Source organism: Hypanus sabinus, chromosome 9 (genome assembly GCF_030144855.1).
Source record: "Hypanus sabinus isolate sHypSab1 chromosome 9, sHypSab1.hap1, whole genome shotgun sequence".
NCBI lineage: Eukaryota > Metazoa > Chordata > Chondrichthyes > Myliobatiformes > Dasyatidae > Hypanus > Hypanus sabinus.
Window position 1 is genome coordinate 28,366,355 of NC_082714.1, and position 16,881 is coordinate 28,383,235.

Below are 16,881 nucleotides of genomic sequence, written 5' to 3' on the forward strand. Positions count from 1 at the left end.
TTACAACCCCATTTTATTACTGCAATTTTCGGTATACCAAATGAAGATGGCAATCAGCTTTCCCCTTCAATCAGACGAATGATTGCCTTTGTAACATTAATTGCCAGAAGGTCTATATTACAAAACTGGAAAGAAGTAAATCCTCCTACTACATTTCAGTGGTTCTCCCAAACTATTTCTTATCTGAGTTTGGAAAAAATCAGAAGCACTATCTTTGATTCTTCAATTAAATTTGAAGAAACCTGGGGACCATTTATTCGACACTTTCATATGAATTAATTTGGCTTATTTCAGATCCTTTTCTCTACTTATACTTGTTCAGGTATGGAGTTCTGGAGTTCTTTTCTTGACACCTTTATATATTTATAAAGTGCTATTATTGCCCATGTTAGTTTTAGTTTAGTATTTTTTTTCAATATATATTTTTTCTCATATATAATTTCAATTTTTTTTTTCTTCTTTTTTCGACGATTATTTTTGTTTTTCATATATATTTATATAGACTTGATTGATTTATGTACCTTTTGTTGATGGATGTTCTAATAGGATATTATTATCCTATTACTAATGTAATCTCAAGTTTATTGAATCTGTAATCTATTCATTATTTTGTGTTGTTTTTTTTTTATATATGAAATTTAATAAAAAGATTGAAAAAGAAAGAAAGAAAATATAATGTTACATGGCAAAGAAGGATAAAGGATCTTTGATCTAAAATATTGACTGTTCTCCAAGATTTTCAGGTCTTATTTAACGTTTGCTGACCTTTAGATGAAGATGAGGTGAAGTATGAAGTTGTATGGCAAATTGTGGTATTTTTCTGGCCGGGCGCATTCTATAATGGGTCTCTTAGCTGAGACCAATCAAGAAGAGCCTCCACTGGACAGAGGGAGGGGTTACATGCACTAACACCTAACTTCCAGCATCCAAACTACAGTCTGGAAGAATAATCACATTTACACTTCCCAGACAACTGTAGACAGACGAGTGGAACTGTGGGCAACCCTCTTCATTTTATTATGGTCTTTCCTCACAAATGAGGTTGGTTTCACCAATCTGAATCAATTAAGGGGTGAGCAGTGTAACCAGTAACAATGCTGAAAAATTATTAACATAGTCCTCTTCTGAAAATAACATGCAAGCATGTGATCAAAGTCCATATGAATTCACATAGTTAATCCATTGAAGCAATGAACAAGAATAGTTAATAACAGTATCGTTGGTTGTGATATTTCTAATTATTGAACTGTAACAGTTTATTAACCAGAGATGGATTCTTAAGATATATTTTTTACTTGTTCTATAGAACGAATGATCAACTGGTGGCTTTCTTATCAAGATACAGGAATATGAACTTTCTGAAGTCTCATGGAAGGGATAATGCAAGGTATCGTGCCTTTCATACTTGCTGCTTGTTGCCTGTGTACATTTCCAACTTAACTTATGAATTGATTTTCCCAAGCTGTGTCTGTGGTTTGGTCAGCTTTATGACACGTTGTTGATATTCAGATCTGCTGCCCAGACCCTGGTATTCACATCTGCCCAGTCATAGAGTTGTGCCTGAACTAGTACAGGATAGGTTTTCTATGAAGATCCTGTAAGTGGGGTGGGGGAAGGTGGGGATGGTATTGGGTATAAAGACAGAACCATAGCATTTTAAATTGAGACAAGGATGGCACTCTTAATTTACAATTTATTCACCCACCATCAGGAACTTAGCATTGCACCAGAGGACCTATTCAGCGGAGAATATGAACAAAAATATCCTTGTCTTGTACATAGTGATGCATGCAGCACCAATATAAATTACCTAAGACACTAGCAAGATTTACCTTGAACTGTCCTACTTATTCTGCAAATTAGATATATGATTCAGATACATCCAATCTGGACAAATTACAAATAATTTATAAAAAATCTATTGTATAGAGGGTAAATTACCTAAAATAATTTATTTATATATGGATTTACAATCTGATGCACTAACTCAAATGATTCTGATTCGTACTTTGTACAAGGCTTAATCTCTGTATTGAATTCCAGTGAAGATGCTTTAACGATACATTCTAATGTTGGAGTCTCTTTTAGACCTTCTACATGATTTAACTTCAGTGTCATTTTTGTTGAGAACATTAACTTATATTGTAGGGCACGCTGTGTTGATCTTTAAATAACATGAATATGCACAGGCTTGTAACTCACAGTGTGAAAGCCATAATCAGCAATAACTTCCAAGCACTGGTGCATTAACTGCTGGCTGAATAAAGTCCATGCAGCCTAGTGATAGCAAAGCCAACAAATTGTTGAATAAGAGTGCAAACATTACAGACTTAAACTTCTTCAACCATTGATGGGCATGGTTTCTTAGTTGCCTTCATTTGATTTGGGATTTTTTTTTTACTCATTTAGAATTTTAAATTACATCAAGCAAATCCTTCAAAACCACTCAATCTTTCCCGTTGTATTGAGAATATACATAATGAGGTGACCTCCTGTACCTAACGAAGTGGCCACTTAAAGTATGTTCGTGATCTTCTGCTGCTGTAGCCCATCCACTTCAAAGTTTGAAGTACATTCAGAGATGTCATGTCTTCTGTAATGTGTGTTTATTGGAGTTACTCTTGCCTTCCTGTCAGCTTGAACCAGTTTGTCCATACTCCTCTGAACTAATTAACAATGTGGTTTTGCCCACAGAACTGCTGCTCACTGCATTTTTGTTAATCGCACCATTCTCTGTAAACTCTAAAAACTACTGTGCGTGAAAATCTCAGGAGATGAGCAGTTTCTGAGATACTCAAGCCACCCTATCTGGCACCAACAACCATTCCACAGTCAGAGTCACTTAGATCACATTGCTTCCCCATTCTGATGTTTGGGTCTGAGCAATGACTGAATCTCTTGACCATGTCTGCATGTTTTTCAAGTCAAGTCAAGTCAAGTCAACTTTTATTGTCATTTCGACCATAACTGTTGGTACAGTGCATAGTAAAAATGAGACAACGTTTTTCAGGACCATGGTGTTACATGACACAGTACAAAAAACTAGACTGAACTAGGTAATAAAAAAAACACAGAGAAAGCTATGCTAGACTACAGAACTACACTGGACTGCACAAAGTGCACAAAAACAGTGCAGGCATGACAATAAATAATAAACAGGACAGTAGGGCAAGTTGTCAGTCCAGGCTTCGGGTATTGAGGAGTTTGATAGCTTGGGGGAAGAAACTGTTATATAGTCTGGTCGTGACAGCCTGAATGCTTCGGAGCCTTTTCCCAGACGGCAGGAGGGAGAAGAGATTGTATGAGGGTGCATGGGGTCCTTCATAATGCTGTTTCCTTTGCGGATGCAGCGTGTAGTGTTAATGTCCATGATGGCGGGAAGAGAGACCCCGATGAACTTCTCAGGTGACCTCACTATCCGCTGCAGGGTCTTGCGATCCGAGATGGTGCAATTTCTGAACCAGGCAGTGATGCAGCTGCTCAGGATGCTCTCAATACAATCCCTGTAGAATGTGATGAGGATGTGGGGGTGGGAGATGGACTTTCCTCAGCGCAAAAAGTAGAGATGCTGCTGGGCTTTCTTTGCTATGGAGCTGGTGTTGAGGGACCAGGTGAGATTCTCCATCAGGTGAACACCAAGAAACTTGGTGCTCTTTACGATCTCTACCGAGGAGCCATCGATGTTCAGTGGGGAGTGGTCGCTCCGTGCCCGCCTAAAGTCAACAACCATCCCTTTTGTTCACATTCAGAGACAGATTGTTGGCTCTGCACCAGTCTGTTAGCCGCTGCACCTCCTCTCTGTAAGCTGACTCGTCGTTACTGCAACATGATTGGCTGATTGGAAATTTGCATTCATGATCAGGTGTACCTAATAAAGTGGCCACTGAGTATATAAAGCCACTGAGATGAGGTATGGTAATGCAATGTGTGCATCATCGAAAAGGTGATCATTATGGGCAGTAAGCAGAGAATGTGCAGAATATCCATTGCATGAAGGTCCTTGATATCTCAGAAATTATCAGCATATGTCAGTACAGCATGCTTGTCCCTTGGTCAACCAAAGCATTTTGGTTACTAAAGGTTCAAGATTGTTTAACATCATTTCCAGTACTCAAGTGTAAGGGAGAACAAAATAATTGCTAGTTTGGTTCCGCTGGAGCACAAAGGAAACACAATAAAATAAAGAACACAATAAATAGAAATAGAGAAGATAGCTTATAGACATAGATTGATGGCGTGTCCATAAAGTGGTGTTAGCCACAGAAGCATCTAAACATAAGGTGACTGCCGGAAAATAGGAATAGTAATGATGTTGAAGGGGTGTGGGGGGATGGGTTAGTGGGCGGAAGTGTTGCTGTCTCCTTTGATAGTCTTGTAGCGGTGTGCTACACGCAGCGCTAAAATAACGACACGGGAGTCGGTAAACTGCAGTCAAAGATAACTTTATTCGAACTCAACAGCCTTGCTTTAAAGCCTCCCTCAACCCCCCCCCCCCCCGTGGGCGCGGATGCTCCAAAAGACACGTACTCACAAACCCCCGTAGGCTATCTCCCTTAGCCGGAACACTGGCTAATTGTGAGCCGGTTCAGGTGTGCCAGGAAATGGATCGCCACAGTCTTCACATTTTGGGTGAATTATCAGTAATTTAAAATAGGATGAACCCAAAGAGCAATGGAGTGTACTGTTTGTCATGGATGCTTTCACCACTTGTGAAGCCAAGGTCAGCCATCCAGCTTATAAAAGGAGGATTCTGTCTGTGCTCAGAATTATTTGTTTGAGCTATACTCTGCGTGTCATTAGATGTAACTCTTTCCATGCTGATTCCAAAGAAGAATTCAGATCCCGATTTTAATGCAGAAAAAAAAGAATGTACAGTACCTGTTACACTGGGAATAAGATTAAATGATGGTGCTGGATGGAAGGCAGGAGAGATACCACTACCAAAGGAGATGTAAGGCCTCTGCTAACCTGAAAGTCACCCTTGGGCAAAGTATGGCACCTGCTTAGCCCTCTGATCAGGGTCATGTGATGCCATGGGCGCAGGTGGTAGATGGTTGTATGAACAGCTGGTGCTCATCACAAGTCCTAGTTATGCGACCACTGACACCAGGCAGACAATCTCTGAAGAGAATTATAATGGCTGGGGTCACTCGTCTTGTAAAGCCCAGAAAAAGGCAATGGCAAACCACTTCTGCAGAACAGTTTGCCAAGAACAATCACGGACATGAGACCATGATCACCCACGTCATACATGATGATGATGATGGTGACTTCACTGGAAAGCTTTGAAAGTCAGCAGACCAAAAAGAGTTCCATTATGGATCTGTAATTTGCTCATCAAAATTTCCTGTAAATACTGCACCCAGTCAATACCTTACATCCAGTTTCTGAATTCAAAAATCTATCCTTTTATATCGAATCAGAGCTGAACATAAATCGCCAAAATAAACACAACATGGAGCCATGCAGTCAAAATGCCTCATTCCTAATTGGAAGGCTTGATATCCAGTGTCATCACTGCTGTGCCATTAGCCATTTGCCCTCTGTGAGATGAAGGGGAACTCTGGGCAGTGCTTTTTGTGCAGGTTCTCTGCATTAATATCAATGATTATCTTCTTAGTAGTCTCTGGAGATCCTGTGGTATCACAGAATTGGATTTGTCTTTTTGGCTTGTAGCTTTTTAATCAGTCATTTCATTATGTAAATCGGACATGTTCTCAGTGGAAAAGAGAAGGTGAAGAGGTGAAATGGATGCAGTCTTTAGGATTCTGAAGGCACTGTACAGTGCTATTTTACTTTGTACAGAGCAATGAGACCAAAAGACAATGCTTTTGCTTAAAATACGGGGCCCGGGGGACATTAGTAAAGTTTCACCATTTCTATCAATACATATAGAAAGAACTGCTGCATTCACCTCTAAGTGAGCTGAGATAGCTAGTTAAGGACAGATCTGGTTTTATTTAAATATGAATAGGTTTGCTGGCATTGTTCTTTACAAGTATATCCTTTGTAAATTACTGTATAAAATAGCATTCCAGTGTGGGATATTAAATTCTGGTAAAGACAGGCTGGTTGTGTGATCACCTGAGGGAATAGGCCATTTTTTCGTGGACCCAGTGTGGATGGTACTGTTGGCAATGTGACCTTTGGAAGGTGCCTTTACTGCAGCTGGCAAATCATCCATGCAACCCCAGCTCAGCTCAACATAGTAATAGAAACATGGGGAACCAGCCGCTGAATTTCATAGGCCAGGCCCCTTTGTTACATTTTTGTTGGGCTTTGTTCATCCGTTTCACTGGCTTCATCACGAAGTTTGATGGTAGCCAATGTAAGTGGGAAGATTAGATTGGTCTTTCCTTGTTGCTGCCATCGGGCAGGAGGTATGGGAGCCTCAGTACCTCACCAGGTTCAAGAAGAGTTATTTACTCTTCAACCATCAGGCTCCTGAATCAATGTGAATAACTTCACTCAACTCAACACTGAATTGAACCTATGAACACACTTTAAAGGACTCTATAATTCATGTTGTCAATATTAATTATTTATCTATTTATTTATTTATTTATTGATTGATTGATTGATTGATTGGTTTATTGTATTTTTGTGCACTTTGTCTTTTTACAATTTGGTTGTTTCTCAGTCTTTGTATGTAGTTTTTCATTGATTCTGTGCGCTTCTGTGAATGTCTGAAAGAAAATGAATCTCAGGGTAGCATATGGTGATATGTACGTACTTTGATAAAAAACTTATTTTGAACTTTTGGGCAGAAGAGGACTAACCGTGCTTATCTCCACTTTGTACATTGGCTATTTATTCTAGCCCAGAAACTAGTCCCTGACGTTAACAGGAAAGAAATGCATCTTGAAGGCTTTTAACTTTTGTGTAGGGTCTAAAATACATCAAATCCATTTCATTGAGGAGGGAGCTACAGAGCTGCCATTTATCACAAACAGACTCTCACTCGATTGGGCTAAAAGTGGCGGTTCAGTTAAATGTCTCTTTCAAGCTAATTTAACTGGTGCCATGGACTTTCCCTCCCTTTGAACATCACCAAAAGCTCAGCCTCAACAAATTTCACCACAGTGCTGGACTCCATCTGTCATATGACTGCTGTGTGATTCTTCATCTCAGCTTTCTTTGGGGATAGACTCATCAAGATATGAAGTTTGAAATTCACATTTCACATGTGAAATGTGAATGTGTTTCACTCATCAAAGCAAGGTGTGTTGTCCTCTGACTGCAGCCAGTAGGCACAGAGCATCCAGCTTGCTTGACCTCCCTTGTAATCACTTTTCACTGGGGTCTCCTATCATAAAGTTAACTCTGGCAAAAACTAATGCAAGTCAATTGGCTTCAAGGGTCCAAAGGGGTCCAAGTACCATCAAGAAAATAAGTTCAAAATGATAATGAAAATTTGAAATACACGCTACTTCAACCAGGGCATCCTTTTCATTTCTTCTGGACCCTGGATGTACATTTCATGTGAGTATAATTGCCAAATGCCACTTGAACAGGCAGGGTGGGCCTGTCCTCAGTTACAAATTAAAAATTGTGGCTGTGTTCTCAAGTCAAGTGTTTACATCACTGCTATTCTCGTTGGGGAAAAGTAACAGCAAGTTATCCAGAAAACCTAGGCTGCCTCTGGTAATGATTTGACATTTGGCCTTTGACATTCAGGATTCTTTCCAGCAGCATCTTGCCAGGGATGTTTTACATCAGTCTTAATTTAAAGTCAGCGTAGTTCCTGAACATTGTCATGATCTCAGTTCTGGATAACCTTGCCACTTCAGTCACAAAGGATAAATATGGACCCAGATATTCTTACTTTATTTAGAGATACAGCTCAGAGCAGCCCTTTCCAGCCCTTCGAATTAACACTGTCCCAAAACCCCTGGCAACATAATCACGGGACAACGTACAATGACCAGTTAACCTACTCGGTACATCTTTGGATTGTGGGAGGAAAACGGAGCTCTCAGAGAAAACCCACAGATTCCATGGGGAGGATGTGTAGAATCCTTACAGATGATGCTGCAATTGAACTCCGAACTCTGAACCCCACCCCAAATGTTGTGCTAACCGACGTACGAAGTCTAAAGTGAATTTACGGCCATAAGGTATAGGAGCAGAATTAGGCCATTTGGCCCATTGAGTCTGCTCTGCCATTTTCATCATGGCTGATCCAATTTTCTTTCCAGCCCCAGTCTCCTAACTCCTCCCCCACCCGCATATCCCTGCATGCTCTGACTAATCAAGAATCTGTCAACATCTGAGTTAAATATACATAAGGACTTGGCCTCCACAGACGTCTGTGGCAACAAATTCCACAGATTCACCACACTCTGGCTGAAGAAATTACTCATTATCTCCATTCTAAAAGGACACCCCTCTTTTCTGAGGCTGTAGCTTCTGGTCTTAGACTCTCTCACCATAGGAAACACCCTCTCCACATCCATTCTATCAAAGCCTTTCACTACTCAATAGGTTTCAATTAGGTCATCCTTCGTACTTCTGAATTCCAGTGAATACAGACCCAAAGCAATCAAGCAGTCTTCAAATGACAAAGCATTTAATCTTGGAATCATGTTTGTGAACCTCCTTTGAATCCTCTCCAGTTTCAGCACAACCTTGATAAGATAAAGGCCCCAAAACTGCTCACAATACTCCAAGTGAGGCCTCACCAGTGCTTTATAAAGTCTCAACAGTACATCCTTGCTTTTATATTCTACTCCTCTTTAAATTAATGCTAACATCGCATTCGCCTTCCTTACCACAAACTGAACCTGCAAATTAACCTTTAGGGAATCCTGCACAAGGACTCCCAAGTCCCTTTGTACCTCAGATTTTTGTATTTTCACTCCATTTAGAAAATACTTAACGCTTTCATTTCTTCTATCAAAGTGCATGACCATACTCTTCCCAACACTGTATTCCATCTGCCACTTCTTTGCCCATAATCCTAATCTGTCTAAGTCCTTCTGTAGCCTCTCTACTTCCTCAAAACTACCTGCCCCTCCACTGTCTTAATACCATCTGCAAACTTTGCACCAATTCCATTATCCAAATCATTGACATATAACGTAAAAAGAATCACTCCCAGCATAGACTCCTGTGGAACACCACTAATCTCTGGCAGCCAACCACAGAAGGCTCCTTTTATTCCCACTCTTTGCCTCCTGCTTTATCCGTGCTAGAATATCTTCTGTAGTGCCATGGACTCCTAGATTATTTAGCAGCCTCATGTGCGGCACCTTGTCAAATGCCTTCTGAAAATCCAAGCACACAACATCAAATGATTCCCATAAAAAACACAAAATGCTGGCAGAACTCAGCAGGCCAGACAGCATCTATGAAACGTCGTCACTACCTCCTCCCATAGATGCTGTCTGGCCTGCTGAGTTCTGCCAGCATTTTGTGTTTTTTATTTATTTCCAGCATCTGCAGATTCACTCATGTTGCCATCAAAGGATTCCCCTTTGTCTGTCCTGCTTCTTATTACTAAAATACATATATGTCACCATATTCACTCCTGGGATTTATTTCCTTACAGGTGTACTCAATATATCCAATAACCATAATAGAGTCAATGAAAGACTATACCAACTGGGCACACAACCAGTGTGCAAGAAACAACAAACTGTGAAAATGCAAAAAGAAAGAAAGAAAAATAAACAAACAAACAATACAAAATGGTGGTGGAGGCGGATACAATAGGGTCTTTTAAGAGACTTTTAGATAAGTACATGGAGCTTAGTAAAATGGAGGGCTATAGGTAGCCTAGTAATTTCTGAGGTAGGGACATATTCGGCACAACTTTGTGGGCCAAAGGGTCTGTATTGTGCTGTGTTTCTAAACCAAGAACATGAGATGAAGAGACCTTGAATGTAAGTTCTTAGGTTGTGAGAATATTTCAATGGTGGAGCATTTGGTTACTGCTACGCTACAGCACATGCACGCCATATCAGTAATCACATGACAACTGGTACTGAGAGCAGTTGTGGAACTATTATTGTTTCATCTTTTTTATCTAAAAGGATGATTTAGGTAATGGCTAAATAAAAGGCAGAATATCAGAAAAGTCAATACAGCATTTGCATTTAAGTTCAAATGAACATTCATTTCAGTTTATATTATAGTTTCTTTCTAAGTGATTACATTCCACATATCATTTGTACTAAAGGTGTTGAAAAGTTGAATTAGATATTTAGTTGCATTAGGTTACCAGATTTGTACAACTTTGATTTGTAAGAAAAATGACATTTATAGGAAATGATGGTCTGTTCAAAACCAATGTACACCTCCATATTCATTCAGCTGTTATCCCATTATTTTAATGAAACAACTTAGACAGCAAATTAGACAGAAAATTCTTCCTCAGATCTGCCAGTGATCTACACTTGCGTGTGTTAAATATGTGTCGTAGAAATGTATATATAATGAACTGTGCTTCCAAAATTTTAATTGAAGTCAAAATTTCAGAAGTGGAGCTCGTGCATTATTTGCTGTACCATGCATCCACTTCTTATAGCACACATTAAGGGAATTCAGCTAAATTGCCCTATTCTGATGTCTGTATTCTAGACATCCTCCTAACCTTCCAAATCTGGCCATTATCAGCTTGTCCTTTTCTTCTTCACATGCTGCTCCAGATCTTCCCTTACTGAATATAACCCATTAGCTATTTTTTTTAACCAGTCAAACTGATTGAAGTGATCAAGTCTATTAATTTCAATCCATTAAATGAATGGATTATCTATGGGATAATCCAGTTACTTTATCACATTGCCCACCTGGCCATTCAGAAGAAAATCATTGTTTTTGTTCTACAAACATTATACTCTGGATTCCATTAAAATACCTCACTCTAATTTGGAGAATGGTGGAAATTTTCATTGATTACCTCTATAGAGTTTCAATGCCAAATGTACATTTATATCTCCCTGCCTCTTCTGGGTTAAGTGCTGATTATTTCTTGAGTACATTCTGCTGGAAACCTTGACCCTGCCAACCTTTACCCATCTCCCCACTCCCAGGGTTATCCCATGGGACTGGGAGAAGTGGTCCTGTAAAAGGAAAGGGTGTTTTAGTATCTCAGGCTGCCTTATTTCCAACTCCCCCCTCCCCCCTCCCCCCCCGTGCCCCAAATCTATCTACTGATTGGTTGGCTTATTACTCCCATTATCTAATGCAACCTGTCCCACTTAGCTCTGCTCTTGTTGTGGAGTCATTTCTGGCTGGATTTTTCTCTTCAGTAGAATTGAATTCTCTCTTGACCTTGGCAAATCTATGACTGTTGACCCAGAAAAACAGATTGAAGTTATGGTGAAGCCATGACAGCATTTGGAACGTTATGTTTTCTCTAACACACTAAGGTGTGGATTCCACTCATTATGTTCACTGCTGATTGTTCTAAGTTGGGAACTAATCTGGATCAATGAACATTTTGTTGCTCCTGTTTTGGAAATACCCTAAAACCAAATTATGAATGGAAGTTTTGTAGAATCAATACAGTTACTAACCATAAAATGATTAATAATGTATCATGAATTATTAACAACTAAATTACATTTCATCTAACTTTGCTTCTGCAAATAAGTATTTCTAATTCATGGTCACACATAGACAGAAAAGCAATGTTTATTTTTTCTCCTCAGCTTGCACTCAGCCCGGATGGGACTAAATTTCTCAGGATTTGGTTAATTTTCAGTTATGCTCATTACAGTGCACTGGAAGAAACCCATGGAAGTGACTCGGAAATTGCCAGAAGGATTAGTTTGGAACCAAATGCCATAGGTTTTAAACAAATGACAAAAAAAAGAATGAAGGCTGAAGGTACACCATGATTAGGAATAGAAAAGGGACTGCCACACAAGTTTTTACTGCTCAGCACTTCTGAAGGCCAATGACCTTGATACTGGAAAAGGTCACATGGCCCCATGAGACTGCCTTATCCGTCACCATTCAATAAGACCTCATCTTGGTCTCAGCTCCACTTACTTGCCTAATTCTCACAACATTTAATTCCACCAGTATTGCCAAAAAAAAACCCAATCCGTCTCAGCTTTGACCACATTCAAAGGTACAGTCTCCATAGCTCTCTGGTAGGGAATGCCACAGTATTCTGAGAGGAAAAATCTCCTGTTTGTCTCAGTCTTAAACATGTGACCCTTTAATTTGAAATGATCTCCTCGTTCTAGAGTCTTCCAATGAGAAAAAACATTACTCCCAGCTTCAAGCCCTTTGTCAGAAGCTTGTCTGTTTCAATAAGGTTACTTTACGTTCTTCTGAACCCCAATGAGCAATAAACTGACCTGGACAACATTACTTTTAGAGCAAGACCTTCATTCCATGATGCAACCTGCTGAAATATCTGTGAAATGTTTTCAAGTGCAATACATCTGTTTTTAGAAAAGGAGACCGAAATAGTTCATAGGCCCTGTTTAGTAATGGCAGAATTTCTTTGTACTGCATCTCTCCTGTAATAAGTAGATGCTCTCTCCTGCTGTGCGTACATTTACATCAAATTCAGCTATGACTACAGCATCAATTTGGCTTTGCTACGTGACTGCCCTCTGAAAACTTGTTAATTATTGTGCAAACAACTTGCAATTCGAGCACCTGCAGACAGCAGAGAGAGTTACTGTTTTGGCAGATAGAATACCATTAGTGTGCTTACTCAAGTTGACAAACCAGAAGTAGGAGCTTAGTATGCCCTATTCCGTCTGTGTGAAATGTCAGATTACCATAGACTATTTAATAGCTTCTGGCAAGCATGTCTGCCTTTTTAATAGTTCACGTTCAGAAATATTCTTGTCAGCCCAGTTTTATGCTTGATTTACACCAAAATAGCAGCTAAATTCAAGCCAACGATATTGTTCTTGGGCACCCTCCTTGGATGGGCACAGGCATCTAAAGTAATGAGTGGGTCGTCATACTGCAGCATGGCAGTGGCATCATCAACTGCAGGTTTTCTTGCTGAACGTAGCATTTCAAGTCAGGTTCTTTCTCCTACCTATTCAAAATGATAGCTTGTGAAGGTCACTTTAGCTGTTGCCTCGATTGGCTCTTATGCCTATTTGGGATATGGCTTTGCATTGTACAGTATAATTCTCTATTCTGTTCACAGTATTGTGAAGGGCATCAAGGATAGGGTAAGTATTTATCTGTTTTACAGTCTGGTTCAGTGCTCCATTCTGTGCATCCCTCAGTCAGATTGATGTGATAATGTGCAAATTCAGGGATAATAATGATTTAGCTTCATTATTGATTTTCTGATTGGCTGCTCAGTGTGATAGTTCAGTGGTAATTCAGTTCTTGAGTGTACTTTAAAAAAAAGTGAGAGAAAATTTTACAGAGGGAAAGATAAATCCTTCAACATCAGGACACTTTTATTTTCTCATGCTATTGATTTTTGAAAATTGTGAGCATCAACTGTAGGGAACTGGCCTTGAACACATTTCAAGATGAAAAGTGTGAGGGAGTTAATTAACCAAAGTAGAACTCGTCAATGCCTCAGGGTCCTTTACTAAGTGTATTTCATTTGTGCACATCTCCACAGCTTTCTCCCAGTCACTGTTCTCTAAATGGGTTTGTAGCATCTGGAGTGCACACCAGAGGTTCAAATTAAGGTAGAAAAACAAAGAACAGAAGGACATTAAAGTTCATTATTTTTCATAACTGAGTTTTAAAAATTGCACTGGGAGTGAGACTTGTTCTTCTGTCAGTTTGACAAGAAACAGGCAACCTATTACATTGTATCACTTCTTTCTGATAGAGGCACTGGATTCATTTTCTTAATAACTTTTTTAACTCTAGTGCAAGAGGAAATGAAAAATACTAGCATTGTCAGTGGTAAGGAAGGCAAATGCAATGTTACTGTTCATTTTGAGAGGGTTAGAACCTAAGGGCAAGGACGAACTGCTCAAGCTTTATTACCACAGACCACACTTAGGGTACTGTGAGCAGTTTTGGACCCCTTATCTAGGAAAGGATGTGCTGGCATTGGAGAGGGTCCTGAGCAGTTTCTTGAGAATGATCTCAGAAATAAAAAGGTTAACATAAGAATAGCTTTTGATAGCTATGGCCCAAACTTTCTGGAGTTTGAGGGGGAATCTCATTGAAATTTATCAAATATTGAAAGGCATTGATAGGGTTGACATAGAATGTTTCCTATAGTGGTGGTGGTGGTGGTGGTGGTGGGGGGGTGGGGGTGGTGTAGGACCAGAGGACACAGCCTCAGAATACAAGTATGTCTCTTTACAATAGAGATTAGGAGAAATTGCTTTAACTAGAGCTGCTGGATCTGTGGAATTCATTACCCAGATAGTTGTGGAGGCCAAGTCATTGGGTATATTTAAAGTGAAGTTTGATAGATTCTTGATGAGTAAGGGGAAAAAAAAGTAATGAGGAGAAGGCAGGAGAATGGAGTTGAGAGGGATAATAAATTAGCCATGATGGAATGACGGAGCAGACACCATGGGCCAAGGGGCCTAATTCAGCTCCTATGTCTTATGATCTTATATAGATAGCAGCCTTCACAACCCCAGAGATTTCAAAGTGCAGCAAATTGTATTTTGAATATACCCATTGCTGGAATTGCATCAGATAATTTGCAACAGGAAGGTCACATTAAAGCATTAATAGATTGATGGGGATATTTGTTTCAGACATTGGTTAGTAGATATACAGAGTTTTAGCCAGGAACCTCCTTACTGTAAAATAGTGCTGAGAGAACTCACATACCTACCTAAGTCAGTAAGTATTTTCTGCAAAGAATGGCAGCTCCAACTGTGCAGTCCTCCCTCACGGCTAAGCTTAAGTTTTTGTGCTCTGTTCTTGGAATAGAACATGAACCCACAACCTTCCAGTCAAGTCAAGTCACTTTTTATTGTCATTTTGACCAAAACTGTACACGGTTTTACACAGTAAAAACGAGACAACGTTTTTCAGGACTATGGTGCTTCATGAAACAGTACAAAAACTACACTGAACTACGTAAGAACAACACAGAAAAAGAACCACACTAGACTACAGACCTACCCAGGACTGCATGAAGTGCACAAAACAGTGCAGGCATTACAATAAATAATAAACAAGACAATAGGCACAGTAGAGGGCAGTAAGTTGGTGTCAGTCCAGGCTCTGGGTATTGATGGCTCGGGGGAAGAAACTGTTACATAGTCTGGTGCTTCCTTCCTTCTTGTTTTACGGCGGTTGCTACCCAGCTTAATGGTGCATTACCACCACCTTCTGCTCCGGAGTGTGGATCAGACGATAGACTTGGATTCTAAATCCCTCATATAGTCTGGTCATGAGAGCCCGAATGCTTCGGTGCCTTTTCCCAGATGACAGGAGGGAGAAGAGTTTGTATGAGGGGTGCGTGGGGTCCTTCATAATGCTGTTTGCTTTGCGGATGCAGTGTGTAGTATAAATGTCTGTAATGGTGGGAAGAGAGACTCCGATGATCTTCCCAGCTGACTTCACTATCTGCTGCAGGGTCTTGTGATCCGAGACGGTGCAATTTCTGAACCAGAGGCAGAATCATGAGCACTGAACGTTGTTACGCGCATTTCAAAGACGTACAGGTCAGCAGGTTGTTTGGTCATATTGGTGTAAGTCACATCAAAGAACAGTGACAAATATAAAACTTTGGAGAAAATGCAGGGAAGCAAAAAAACATGGAGAATGTGAGGACTTGGAGAAATACTGGCAATGTGCACAGGAAGGTGAGGATGCTCATGGGTGCTAATTCATATGTATCCAGTGGATGTTTGAAGGCGAAAGATGGTTCAATATTCAAGGGATATTCAAGGTATACTGCCTGGATGGTCTGAATACATTATGGACTTGTTTGAAGATGTGAGAGGAGATAAGCTAGTAGATGGCCCACTGATAGTGAAATAAGAAGTTAAAGCAGCAGTGGAGTGAGGATAAGGAAAAGAAGAATAAGGTATTAGGAGCAGATGGCATTGCTATAGAAATGATTCAAGTGCTGGAAGATTTTGTGATTGAAAGGCTGACAGATTTACTGAATAAAATATATGATAGCAGGGACCACTACCCACGAACATCAACTGGCTGTAAAGCGGAATGACTAACTCTTCCTAGTTGCTACCCACGAAGGTTGAGGGGGACACAAATTCGACTGGGCAACAGTGGAAGTCATGGCACAAGCAAACATGGGGCATGCAAAAGAATTCCTGGAGGTGTGATTTCTCATGAACAATTCTGTAAACCAGCATATAGAGCTCGATCCTCTTCATGAGCAGATGCGGGCAAAATTCCAGAGCACAATGCACGAAGTTTGCCACACAGCCAATCGGCGATGAGGATTCCTGCCCACATCACAAATGAGTTTCCAAAATAATTTGGGTCAGCTGATTAAAATGTATGTAAAGGCCAAGCATTTGGAGGGTCCTCCACAATCAACAGCGTGCTGACGATGTCCCCTTGCATGCTGATGAAACATTTGCAAGTAAATTGCCAAGATTGGAAAACAACTCAACACAACCATCAACCACCTGAGCTGTACATCTTCCAAGTTATTTCCAGTCTCTAGAGTTTACAGAGAATGGTGCGAGAGACCAAAAAAAAACATCCAGTGATCGGCAGTTCTGTGGGTGAAAACTCCCTGTTAACAAGACAGGTCAGAGGAGTACGGACAGAGTGATTCTAGCTGACGTTTTGCCAGCCAACTTCAAAACGCTTACCTGATTGAGAAAAGCATCAAGCACTATATTTATTCCCAGCATAAGCTGATGAAATGAAGGCTGTTTATCTCAATATTAATCATTGTAAGGGTGTCTGATAACATGGTGACACTATGGTATAAATAATCTCTTTTTATGGCCTTTTTTCAAATAAGTCAAAACGTTTAAAAAC

The 16,881-nt window shown here is 40.1% G+C and overlaps 1 protein-coding gene across 1 annotated transcript in view; it reads left to right on the plus strand.

Moving 5' to 3' along the window:
• xylt1 (xylosyltransferase I) overlaps positions 1–16,881 on the plus strand; it is a 260,639-nt gene that overhangs the window by 180,559 nt on the left and 63,199 nt on the right. The window contains exon 5 of the mRNA XM_059979376.1: positions 1,307–1,387. Within this exon, the coding sequence (XP_059835359.1) occupies positions 1,307–1,387 (81 nt within the window). The remainder of the gene's footprint in view (positions 1–1,306; positions 1,388–16,881) is intronic.